At 39.2% G+C, this 13,829-nt stretch overlaps 2 protein-coding genes across 6 annotated transcripts in view; one reads left to right on the top strand and one right to left on the bottom strand.

Moving 5' to 3' along the window:
* oprl1 (opiate receptor-like 1) overlaps window positions 1-10,814 on the top strand; it is a 62,889-nt gene extending 52,075 nt beyond the window's left edge. Inside the window, exon 6 of the mRNA XM_079674529.1 lies at window positions 5,166-10,814. Within this exon, the coding sequence (XP_079530655.1) occupies window positions 5,166-5,710 (545 nt within the window). The 3' untranslated portion in view covers window positions 5,711-10,814. The remainder of the gene's footprint in view (window positions 1-5,165) is intronic.
* The window catches only part of LOC307037339 (ras-related protein Rab-7L1-like), a 584,338-nt gene that overhangs the window by 400,327 nt on the left and 170,182 nt on the right, over window positions 1-13,829 (bottom strand). The gene's annotated exons all lie outside the window — the stretch shown is intronic.

Below are 13,829 nucleotides of genomic sequence, written 5' to 3'. Positions count from 1 at the left end.
ACAGGCAAAAAGACCAACCTGGTGACGTCAAGAGTCTCAGAGGTAGAACCTGTCCAAAGTCCTCCACAGGAAAACACTAGAGAAAGCAGCAATATTGACTACAGTGCAAACAGAATTTGACTTTGATTTGGACAAATGAACTCGAACTATAAAGAAAGTAAAGTGTAAGGGAAACTTCTGCAGCAATGGAGAGTCAGGACTCAGAGAGACACGAGGAGAGTTGGAGCTTTGATGTCAAACAATGATGTTTATTACAAGTCAAACGGCCGGAGAATTCATATCACAAGTCACAGCAGCAAAAGGTTCTGACTGCACGGGTGGGTTGTTATGTCAATTCTGCCCAGCCTATCTCTCGATAGACCTTTTAACTACCGTAATTTTCGGACTATAAGCCGCGCCTTTTTCCCCATTTTTCGACGCTGCGGCTTATATAACGGTGCGGCTGATCTATGGATTTTTACAGCTAACGGCCACTAGGGGACCTCCTAAAGCTATGGGTTTTACAGGTTACAGTCCACCACCTTTAACTCTATGGGCTCTATGGCCGGTCCGCGCCCCCCACCTTTAAGCGACGGGCTCCAGCAGGAAAAGCCGGAGGCCGGAAAAGAGTGAGACAGGTAGCGCGCAAAAGTAAAAGTGGAACCGAGAGTGGTACGAGAGACAGAACGAGAGCAAGACAGACAGACATTACGAGAGCGAGACAGTTTGTCCCCGTACCACTGGTTGAAAACCACTGCTGTAGATCACCGTTTAAGTTTGAAAGTTGAAAAGTTTGTGTGTCTGAAACGCTATGTGATACAGTTTACACAGCACAGTACATGTTCTGTAGCTACTATTGCACTAAATGGTAACACTTGAGTACGTTATGCAAATATGCAACTTGTTTGTTGAAATGTTAATAAATGGGAGCTTCCTCAAACAGCCATCTCTTTCCCGACAATCCCCTCTGTGCACGAACCCTTACATATGGTAATTAAACATTAAAACACCTGCGGCTTATAGTCCAGTGCGGCTTATAGTCCAGTGCGGCTTATAGTCCGAAAATTAAGGTAGTTTACAGAGTCAAATCCACATATTGGGGATGGGCGTAAAGATCTGCAGACACAGGAGATGTCTCTCACATCTGTGGAGCTTAGAAAGCCAGCGTTCTCACAGTCGTAAAACCCCCCCTGTGCCCACCAGGTCAGGCCATAAAACCTAGTATCAACATACGACTGGATTAACACATTCCTTACGGGAGATTAGAAGCAGGGATGGTCGTAAATGTCAACATACAGAATAAGGTTAAATATCTCAGGAGTAAGGAAGAATGATTCCCTTACATAAAGGATGGTGAATGCATTTAAGACCGTAGCGGAGAGCACCTGAGCCAATCTTTCGTTATCGTAGAAACAGCTTCAATGCTTCTTCCAGTATGATAAAGATGCTTTGTGGCCAATAAACCTTGTATAATGAAGGTTAACCTGGACTAATCGTGAATACTAATTCATTGCATACTTAAAAAAATATGGCAACCCTGGTTTGCGTGAAAATGGACGGAAGGAAAACATCAAGCATTGACATTTCAAAATGTGAGATATTCAGGACAGCCATTGATTGACTGTCTCTAACAGCTATCCAGTGATTGCTGCCTGACCTTTTCGAGTGCATCGTCCAGCGATGCTTTAATGGAACCGCAATAAATCCCATCCCTGAGATTTCTATCTATAAGCTCCTCAGAGAGATGAGAGCAGAGGTAATCAATGTCTCTTGTCAAATAACTGAAAAGTGTACGTCTTTATTGTGCTCCTATGGAAGTATTACCAGGAAATCCCATGTTTTTTTTGGTGAGAATGTGTGTGCATTAATACAGAAGGCCATCTGGGTAAACTAGAGAAAGTTAATTTAATTAGTGCGCTGTTGTTGTTCATTTATTGACTATCTAAATGTCATCAGAAAACCTCCAGTAGGAAGCCTGTTTTAGTCCTGGACAAGTGAAGGAGATTTGAATTTGTTCTGAATCTGAGCCCCAAACATCCAAAGAGATTTAGAACATCCTTGTTAAGTGTTTTATGAGTATAGCTGTTAGAAGCTGGATCTGTAGATATGTAGGTCTTTATGCTGTGGTTTGTATCAGTGTACTGAAGAGCTGTCAGCCTTTCTCAAATAAATCAGGTGTCCGCAAGGCTGCCTGTCAAAAAATGTCAGCAGCTTGTGAAGAATAGAGAGACTGAGAGACTGAGACGGCAGTTTCCTCAAGATGAACTCAGGTGAAAAGGGAGAAATGAAGGTAGGAATGAGAAGATTATCTGTAGCAGGGGTGTCCACACTACGGCCCGGGGGCCAAAAGCGGCCCGCGGACCATTTTTAAATCGACCCTCAGCAAATAAAAAAAGTATAATGAAATATGGCCCACAAATGTAACATCTGCTATTGTATACTTAAATATATATGTTCAGATATATAACACAGTATTCATGTGTTAATAAGCCCAATTTCAGTCAATTAAAGTTGAAAACATTTTCTAACTAATCTCAGTTGATAAGAAAAAAGCCCGATAACACATTTACGTAACAACATTGAAATATACCCTTCTGTTTCCTCTTATTATGAGCAATCTGAACCTCCTGTTTTAAGGAATGAGCTGCCAACACAATACATGAAACCCTACGGAGAGCTGTGTGTGTATTTCATCAATATCAACCATAATTAACCTTAATTTGATCGATTTTTCTAACTTATGAGGCAATAAACCTCTAGTGAGCGGTGTTTGTTTGGACACCCCTGGTCTATAGTAATGTTAGAGGAACATTTTTCATTTCACCGGAAAACAATTCTGTTGGATTGATTAATAATGGAGCGTACTAAAGTCACAAGCAGTAGGGCAAAGGTCAGGGCTAGGGTTATGCTTTACCAAAAAACAATACCAGTCGATCGATTCAAATCGGAGCAGCAGCCATGCTTTCCTTAGTTTTTGCTCATTAGTTTTCAATACGCTGTGACGTACACAGCCCTGAGTGGATTTTGCCCCTGAATTTGGAGATGGTTACCATGGTTGCTGGTCCAATTGACCCTCCCTGAAGAAGTCTTATTCGCCTTTCAGGGATCAATACCATTATTACATACGTAGGTGTTGTTGACATTAGGTTTAAGACCTTCATTTCCGCCAGAGAGCCATTCTTATAAACCGCGTACACTTCCCAGCCCTATCAGGCCGGTAAGAACTGTTCCTGTCCTTTCACCAGGGCTCTTACTGTGTTTTTTATCAACGGCTGGATCACGGCAGTAATGGAGCCGCGGATACAGCTTCCATTTATACATGGTACACACACACACACGATAAATCACACACACGCATTGCCCTGCGAGGTGCATCCCCCAAATGGAATAATATCAACCGTTTGTTTTAACAGTTACAATTTATATGTGTTTGATTTTGCTTTATCTCAGCTATTTATGCTGTGTGTGTGTTTGTTTATTTTGTTTGTACTTCCTGCCTTATCGTCCCTTTGCAAACACAGTATAAGGATTTAATTCAAAGACACTCCATTTAGGTTTCTTTTATAGCCACAAACACTACATCGTAAGTATGATCAGCTTCTTGTGACTTAAGTGGAAATAAGAGAAATCAGCAAAACAAACCGCTTGATTTATAGCATAATGCTTCAGAAATATGAAAACTATCACATATAAAACATATACTTTGCATAATAGTCATGTTTTAGGTTGAACGTATTTAAAGTTCTTGAGGCTTTTTAAAACGTCACTAATTAATAAAAAGTATAGTTGTTAGTGCGGAGGAAATATTATTATAATCAGTCCGAAGAAGGCACACAGAGAGTGGTTGAAGGGTTCTTCTGCCACACCTTTAAGCCTGGCCTTACAAACAGCATCTGGCTTTGAAGTAAATACTTAAATCTCTGCTCACTACATAAAACGTGCTAAACATGATATTTGTCTAATGGCAAAAAAATCTAATGGCTGTTTAGACCTTTTCTTGATTCTCTGAAAAATGGATTGTCAAAAAATTATAATGTAGAGCATGTTTTTTCTTTCTTTTCATCCCTCTGTGCTTCACCAGGCTGTCTGCTTTTGTTTAACTAGGCTGACATAGCAAGAAAGTATTAACCCTCCTATTGTCTTCGTATTATCCCCCTTACTTTGGTGTTCGCGGTCAAATTTTCAAAAGGTTTGTCAAACGGGTGAGGTAACATTAAAACAAAACAGTAAACACTTAAACAGTAAACTTACATATTACTTTAAAAAACGTTTTCAAACAGTCACTTCGAAACGGGTGAGGTAACATTAAAACAGTAACAATATGTACAGTAGTTCAAATGGCTGTGTTCACATGTCAGTTTTACCCTAATATCTTTGTCACTTCTTTCAAAATTACTTGTTTTAAAATAAATGACTGAATCTTTTGCTGTTATGGCCTTATAACATTATTGTTCAAAGAATATATATTTTACCTTTCACTGCAGACTGTAATCTGAAAACTAAACTCTTATGAATCTTTATTTTATTTGATGTGCTTCTTGTTATCTCTCGACGGTACACATTTGTATTTCTGTCTTCCTTCTCTCAACCTTTTTTATTTATTCTGCTCCACTTCTGTTTCCATTTTTACCTCTGTCACCACATCCTACTCGAGATACATACATGTTCTATTTTCCTCAATTATCTGTGCCTGCCTGCTATCATTAGCATCACTGCTAAATGTGCATGAGCAATTTGCATTATAAATGAAGAATTGTTATTCAAATATTCATCCACATTGTTCTCCGTAACAATAAACAGAGGTTTAATTGCGTAATATGGAAACCAAGGTTTAGTTATTAAAATTCCGCTTCGGTAAGATTAGAAGATTCATATGAATATCCGCTTTGTGCAATCAGACTGGTTTAGCCTAGCTTATCCCACAGACTGGAAGTAAGAAGTTAAAGCAAGAAATTAGACCATTCAGCTTCTAATAAACTAGATCCCCAGTGCATCCATGAGTCACCAGAGCTTTGAGGAAGCATTGTAGTTAATGAAAGCTTGTGTAACTGCTCATATGATTGACACATCATTGCCTCTGCTTCCACTCTTTATGCTGCCTTAGGCCAAATACATCCTAACCCTACCTTGTTGCTACTAGGCCTGACTTACCAATTATAATGTTTTCTTTTATCTCTTTTATCTAGCCATTGAGTGCATCGTGGTTTTGCCTGAACCAAAGAGTCACTGGGACCCTGTCTTCGGCACCTGCGTTTTCCTCTTCTCCTTCCTCATCCCTGTGGCTATCATCAGCATCTGCTACAGTCTGATGGTTAAGCGCCTGCGCAACGTCCGCATCCTGTCCGGCTCCAAGGAGAAGGATCGCAACCTGCGGCGCATCACCAGGATGGTGCTGGTGGTGGTGGCGGCATTTGTGGTCTGCTGGACCCCAGTCCAGATCATGGTCCTGGCTCAGACTCTGGGCTTCAACCTGAGCAGCCTGTTCACGCTGGTGCTGATGCACTTCTGCATCGCGCTGGGCTACGTCAACAGCAGCTTGAATCCTGTGCTCTATGCCTTCCTGGATGAGAACTTCAAACGCTGCTTCCGTGAGTTCTGCAACCCGTCGCCCTTCCGCCTGGACACCCAGCAGTCGGGCCGGATGAGGAGCATCGCCAGGGAGGTGGCGGCGGCCTACAGTTGCAAAGCTGATGGTAGTGGGCACGGTGGAGGGACATCTAATCCCGCATGACTAGGCGTGGAGCTTCCCTTGGTGGGGGTAGACCCACAACAAAGGAGAGAGAACCACGGGACAGGGAACTCCAACACAGAATTGACCCAGATTACAGCTCTCTAGCGGCACGAGCCCCCCCGCCCCCCAACTAGAAGACTGGCCTGGGGTGGGGGGGAAGGAGATGAGGAGGAAGGGGTCGAAAGGAAAAGGATTTAGAAATATGGATGGTGATGCCAAACATATAATACATATAGTATTAGGGACAGGGAAATGGGCTACGTTGAAAGCTTTCGTAGAATGCGTGGTGGACGTCTGTATAGGCGCCTGATATGGGGTTAGGGTTAAATAGCTCAAACCATTTTGATTCCTGGATTTTGGAATGAATATGGCCCTAGCTCCACTGAAGCGGTAAGTCATTTTGGAATGTAAGAATCAAACTATCTTTAGGTGCACTTAAACACAAAAGGAGTGTTTGAAAGTGATTGAATCTTTCAACTGAGGCTGGTACCCAGTTGCTGCATCTCTAGAAAGATATCTGACTCAGTACTTGTATTATGAGAAGGTAGGTGTTGGGGCTAGACATTTGGAGAGACAATGAAAGCAGCACAGGATTAAAAGGAGTGCAGATACCAAGATCTCTGAAACCACCACAGACTGAACACCTGCCTCGGGAGAATAAAGCTTTCATGAAATGTGAAATATGTAATACCCACTTCACTACAGTTTATTATATTTTCATCAGTTGATGTTTCAGACAAAATAACTTTAAATGCCCTGTGTACGACGCTGATCCCATTATGGGGTCCCTATTGTGACGATTCTCTAAAAAAGGGTATGCTTAATTTTAAAATGCTGCTGAGCCCTTTTAAGAAATTAGAAGGGCTTACAAAGTATAATGTGTTCATACAGCCAGTAGACAGAAGGTTTATTGTAATAGAAGTATATGCTACAAGCCACTATTGAACAATGTTTCCTAAACTGTGTATATGGAACTCATGAATGTTATTTCTTGTTTGAGCAACATTTCTCAGCGGTACTGAAGCTAAATAGCCTGTCGAAACCCCGTCCAACAAGTAGAGTTTTTGTGATTCTGGACTTTGTATGATAACCTATGGGGTGTGGGATAATTAGGGTTAAGGTTCACAGACTAGTCAAAGAGTTTCCTGGAAAAACAGCAAAAAAAGACAGAAATGTGGGGTATCCGGCTGGATGAAATGTGTTGGGACAAGCCTGACCTGGGTTTCCTTCTCCTGTTTCTTGCCTGTTTGTGGTGGGACAACACATGAAAGGTCAAAAAGCCTGTATCCTAGCTATACAGGGTTCAAAATTAACCATTTCAATTTCACACAGTCACACTTTTTAGGACAACCTCTGACCCGCCATACTGTAAGCACTGTATGTAAACATTGAAGCAGTCATCTTTTGCGATGTTGACTGAAGTTTATTTTTATAAATAAACCAAAGTTTGCTTTCTAGCCAGTGAAATTGTAGGGCTCATTAGTTGGAGAAGTCTGGTTCTTATCAATGTATGTACATTTTTCAAAAACATTTCTGATACCCAAACCTAATGATCAATTTGGGAATAAATTGGTTACTTGCCAACAACTAAATCTCTGATTGTCCTGATTGAAACACGGCACATCTCACATAAAGCCATGTTAACGATCAATTGTTAGTCTATGATCAGTGTCTAGTAAATGATACAGGCTTACGCTTACAGGTTATATGGAAGGGACTTTTCAGTTTCACCCAAACCACTACATTTTAGACTTTGTGGTAACCGACAGTTCGGTTATAATATTGCTAATGGTTATGGAAAATTAAGTGTTTAAGATATATATATATATAAAAAATACACTTTGGGGTACGCTGATTTTCCCAGGTCTGTAGCTGCTGTCAGGATTGGATTGGATTTGGGGTTGCGTTTTGGATTGGTGGTGAACTTAAGGTATTTTGAGGATGGGACATTAACATTGGGCGGGTTTGGGTAGGGGTGATATCGTTGAGTCATTTTGACTCCCAGTGCTACAGTGGCAAAGCAGGAGTCGGGTCACAGTGTTCTGACCCCCCTCCGAGGGACAAAGGGGCTCTCTCTCTTCTCAGTGTCTTAAAATGGAAATCGACACTGATTTAGAAACCATATGGTATTCTTCTTTTCCTGGACAGTTTCGGAAATAACACTAACAGCATTAGACTACATACGGTATGCCAACATCTTATAGGACACTAAGTTGGGCTTAGTGTAATTAAATGTAGTAAATATGATTTACTTGTGTTCTTCAATAGAAATGTCTCCCTCACATAAGTCAACAATTTCAGAAATGCTTGATCGCAGTTGTAGTTCTATTTGTCGTAGTTTTTTATGCTCTACAGTTTTTACTAAACACTTTAACAGTTCTGTAATTTTTGCATAAAGCATGTAAGGAAAAACAATTTCTCAAAACTATTTGCACAATTTGCTGGCATTGGAAATATGCAGTAACAACAGAGTGTCACCTTTAATATCTTGTACATCCTGTATCTTCAGGAGAGTGGCTCATTCAGTAATACTGTTTATCTTTGTTTCAAGGCTAAATATGTGCTAAGAATAATTTAAGTAAACAACAATTACACCATTTCACACTTTGGATATTGCTACTTCTCTGACATCTTTGGCTGCAGTTTCAGTGAGGCACTTAGCAGTTAAACTGTCCAGGCTTTAAGAATAACTTGTGGATTCTGTTTCAGGGTTGGTTTCCCCTTTAGTTTTATATTTGTGTCTCTTTTTAAAGGCCGAATTTGGTCATGTGGTTTGATAATTATGTACTGTAATTACTTTGAATTCAAACAATATGTGTGTGTTCATTTCTTTTCAGATGTATTTGTGAATAGCAAGTTGACAAATTTTGCTGTCATGAAGGGTTGTGGTTTGATGTAAATTGAATTGTTTAAGTTATGTATGTACAAACCAATTACTTGGTACCGTTACACTTTGCAGCACATACAAATCTTTATGTTGTCTTCTTTTATCTGAGAGGAACAATTCTATGAACTTACATTGCCTTAACTATCAAGTGAAGTCTGTTAACTGAAGCTCGCTCTCCGGCTGGATGAAATGTGTTTTTACTGATGCTTTGCTGTTAGTTTATACTAGTCCAGACCTGTATTCATAAAACCTTTGAGGACAGAGCTTCTACACCAGAAAAATATCTATTTTGAGTACCGTATGTATTTCTTGAAAAAGCGGTCTTAAGCCTTAATATAAGGGTTTAACTGCATTGTTCATGACTACCGATTGCCAAAATATCAGAGGTTGTGTATTTAACACAGGGGTGTAGAGAATTGGGCATTTCTCTTTTTACTTATTGTTACTTACAGGATGCTGCCTGAAACAGTAACACAGACCTGCTAAGATGCTAATTGAGATGATGGACATGTAAACCCCCTAAATTGCACGTCATCAGCAGTGGGATGGGAATGGGTTATTTGAGTTTAAAGAATCAGGTATAGTAGAGAATCTTTAATTATTTAAAGGTCCCCTATTGTACTGTTTTTCATCAATATATTACAGGTCTCAGATATATACAGAACATGTCTCTGAAGTGTTTGGCTCCAAACACCACTCAGATAATTGTAGCATCCCATAATCCCCTCTGTTTCAGCCCTGTTTCAAAAGTGCTGATTCTCTGTCTGTTACTTTAGATGAACATAAGGAGCCCCTCCTGGATCAGGACAAAAATTGAGCAAATCTTTGTTCCTGAAACTTTCAGAATGTCTTTACACCGAGGGGACACATGTTTATGTATAAAAGACAGGAACAAGTGGATTTTGCATAATAGGTAATTGAAAATTTAAAAAATCCAGAATTGTCTCTATTAGTGTCATACATTCTTGAAGCTATATGTTTTTGGTCACACCCCTGGTATCACTGATGAATAAGTCTGGTTGTACTGTTTTGAGATAGCTTTATGAATACTGGTCATCTTTTGTTCAACATAGCAGACTCTGTGTAGGAAAAATATCCGGAGCACCAAGGACACTGTCTTCGACGTGATTAACCTTTATGAAGACGTGCTATAACGCAGCTGTGAGGCTCTTTGTTGTCGCTGTTAAAACTGAAGATGCTACCATATTTTGTATTACTGTTTGATGTTTTTTGTAGCACAAAACTACATAAAGAGGACTCCAAGAGGGCAAAATATTTCTGTTTAACAATGCAAAGTGCATTATACCGTCTGTTAGCTCTGTATAAAAATTATGTTTAATATTACACTTATGTGAAACTATAAAATATGGTTCTGATCATCATTTAACGTCTGACCTCTTTCTCTTGTCATTCTTGGTGTATAAATGAAAACTTGTTCTCGCCAACCGTAATGGTACGTATTGTTACCTCCGTGCATCTGATCGCAGGGAGATATTCCTTTCATTCGTTTACCTTTTACAGACCACATGAATGTCAAATTAAAAACCTGTTGAAAATCCAAATCTAGGAAGAAAAAACAAACAATGTTGATGTTGTTGTTATTAATATTATTGCTATAAAAGAGAAAAACAGTATTGCATTAGTGTTTTTTGCTGTGCGGAGACTGTCTGGTATGTATCTATGTATTACTTGTGGACCGCATTTTGCTCGCTGCCTGAGTTATGAAATGAAACAGTTCTTAAAGGCTTAAAAATGAATTACATTTTTGCTTTTGTTGCTTAAAAGGCCCCACTTTTAAACTTCCCTTCACCTTCAACTATAAATCCACACACAATTGAGCTGTGATCAAAAACGTGAAGTCGTTTTTTTACACTTCTTATCTCACGCTGGGGTTGGGACTAGGTCAGAGTATCTGCTAAATGCTTAAAATGTGAAGAACATATGTCGGTGTCAAATGAACTGATGCTGTCTAGTCAAAATTCGCTGATAGCGGGATTTCTAAAATGGTTGGGGATGTGTTGGGGTCAGGTGACAGAGCTGTTTGTATCACATGACTCTGGCTGAAGCTATAAAATGACTTGTTCCGGTTCTGCTAATCGCAGACTGAACTACCATGCTAGCTGGCTTGTTGTCGATGCATAGAGACTTTTTGCTGAAGCTTGAATTTTAAACTGTATATTTTTCTCTGCATATGAAATGAAAATAAAATAAATGATGGCCATGTAGTGTATGACTCATTGATCTATTATCCTGACTGTTTGTCGTATGGACTCGTTTTTCTTATAGATGTTGGTGTAAGTAACATACTTCATTTTATTACATTTTTACATTATTATTCTTGCATGTATTACCATTTTCCTTATGTTTAGGTACAGCTACACTGCAAAAAAGGAATTTTAAGAAAGTAAAAAAAACTGGTTTCTGGGGGAAAAAAGTCTTATTTTTGTCTAAAAAGATAAATAATCTTGTTAAGAATTTTTTGGTTAAGAAAAGTATTCTTACTTTAAGACAATAATATCTTATATTGAGATAGATTTCACCAGTAACAAGCTGCAGCATTGGTTTTCATACATTCCGTTCATCGAACAGATTTTTTTTCCTTATTTTAAGAAATAAATCATCACAACTTCTCAATTTAAGAATCTCATGAAAAGACACCAATTTACAATATGTCTGTATTCAACAATAGGGACACAAATGATCATATCTTTACAAATACGCTTTTACTATTAAATTGTTTGGTTATTCCATCAAGTATTCTTAGTTTTACTTTGAGTATACCTTGTAGGCAAGTTTGGCTTAGTGGTTTCTTTGTGTTGTTTGACAATTCCTTTGTAATTAATTGTCAAGACAATGAGCTGTCACACACATGTCCAAGGACAAAGAATGAACAGCTCACTGGAGGAGGAAGTGCACAAGTTGATGTGGGAGATGCAAATCAATCAAACCTGTTGCCAGTTATTGTCAGCATCTATTATATCAAAACAAAGACAAAGGTTTGACTCATTTTCCAAAAGGTATACAAGCTTAGACCCCGCTGTATGTAACTAAGATTGATCGTTGATGTGTATCTACGATGGAGAATCGTTTGCTGACATGGCGTACCGCACCAACAAACAACACAGTGTTTCCCATACATTGATTTATTTGTGCTGGGCCGCCACAATTAAATATCGTCCGCCACAAATGGATCTCATAACAAAACAAAAAATAATATTATTATTATTATTTTTTTATTTATGTTTTATTTATTTGGTGGTCTAATGGATAGTGAGGGTGGGCTGATCTGAAGGTTGCCGGGGGGGTGCGGTGCCCCCACAAATAGTCAAATTCTGTGGGAAACACTGCAACAACAACAAAAACTGTTTTTCACTCTGAAATTGTTGTTTTGACACATAACTCACATTTGATCTATTCATTGTTCATCAATGTAAACTTAATTTGTATCTGTATAATCTGCAAACCTCCCCATTTTTTAACAATATGTTGGAGACATAACAAAAGTGCTGCAGTAGCTCAGTGAGCATTTGGATCCACATGAATATTTTAAAGCTGCCTACAGCCATACATTAATGCGTGTTTGTGAAGGGAAATCAGAAGATGTATTAAGTCTTTGATCCCTGCAGGCCACACATTTACCATTGGAAAATGTCTAGCAACAAAATAAAGAAACTTGATTGATTTTAGCTTTTGGTGTTTAATAATGGAAGTTATGGAGAGAAGCTGTAGAAATGCATTAATAGAGATTGGTTTTAATGCAATCACTGCACATCCTGACATGTTTACAGATTACCAATTTGCTCTACACTTTAGGGCTTGGGTGTAGTAATAGATATACTAAACAGATAATCAAAACAATTAAATGATCCTCCATATCTTTAAACTTGAGGGGTAAAGAGTAAATTGGTACGCAGATTTAACTTAAACCTACCTTAATATAGCCAAAGACAGGTAGTGCACATCCTGCTGAGAAATACTGCAGGCAATCATGTTACAGGCTTTCATGTAATAAGTGCCATTTACCGTTCCCTGACCTAGCCTTTAAAGTATTGCCTCCTAGCAGGCAACATAATTACACCCATAAAATAGCATCACGCCTGAGGACAAACACAGGGAGCAAATGTCCCTTCATTTCTTTCGTTCCATAATCATTAAACGGGAGGTGAGTGGATTGATGAATAAAATTAAGACACTAGTACATGGCTAGCAAACCAACCGGACACAACTTCTAAAATGAAGTCAACACATCAAGAGACAATATTATCTTTGGTCGACAAGGGAAAAGGGTTTCACAACGATGACCATGGCGACCGTTAGGAGTCGGGAAGCAGCAGGAGAATGGGAAAAGTAATCAACTGAGAGTTTTTCATAAACAACCATTTGGCCTGGCCTTTGAAAATAGTTTTTCAGAGTTCTTGGTAACAGGTTCGACATGTCTGTGGAAGTATAAAGGTTAAATCAATTTCCCCAAGTCGCCCTTTCAGCGCTGAAGGTCATCTGTTTCCAGTCAGATCCGTCCTGTGTTTGCTGCTCGGCGGCTACTTTAGTCGGCTTCTTGTGAAATGTGTGTAATTTAAAGGTGACCTATCATGCAAAATGCACTTTAGTACATCTTTTATACATGAATGTGTGTCCCCGGTGTGTCAGGGAACTCACCAAGTGTCAGGAAACAAAACCCTCTCTATTTTCCTCCATACCCAAATCTCTTAAAAAGGTGCTGCAACGGATCTGATACAGACTGATCCAGATTTGAACACATCTATGACGTCACAGAAGTGGCGCTACGGTTATTGGGCCAACTCCACCAATCAGGAGGAGACAGCCACGGACATTGCCGTTCCAAAGCGCTGGAGACGCTGTAGTACATATGCCAGGCCTGTAGATGGTGCTGTTCTCACAGAATCAGCCCATGCAAAGACAGTGTTAAATTGAGCGAAATGAGGAATGGCTAAAATGCATGATCTGTTTGGTATTTTTAAAAATAAAAAGTATGAATGTGCCTTATATAGGTATGGTCCTACACTATATTATTCAAATATAGCATGATAGGTCCACTTTAAGTTGGAGCACAGCAAGATATGTTAGTGAGCAGATAAACATAAGATTAGTATAAAATAGTTGTGGTCCTAATTGTGATCATTATTCCTTTACGTAGCTGTAGCTGCAGACATGTTCACACATCCACATGCTTACATGAGTGATTACTGACTTCCACTTATGTTTCTTTGTGGA

Source organism: Notothenia rossii (assembly GCF_949606895.1).
Source record: "Notothenia rossii genome assembly, chromosome: 4".
Classification (NCBI taxonomy): domain Eukaryota; kingdom Metazoa; phylum Chordata; class Actinopteri; order Perciformes; family Nototheniidae; genus Notothenia; species Notothenia rossii.
Note: the sequence above shows the minus strand (reverse complement) of the source record. Positions and strands in the feature narration are given on the sequence as shown.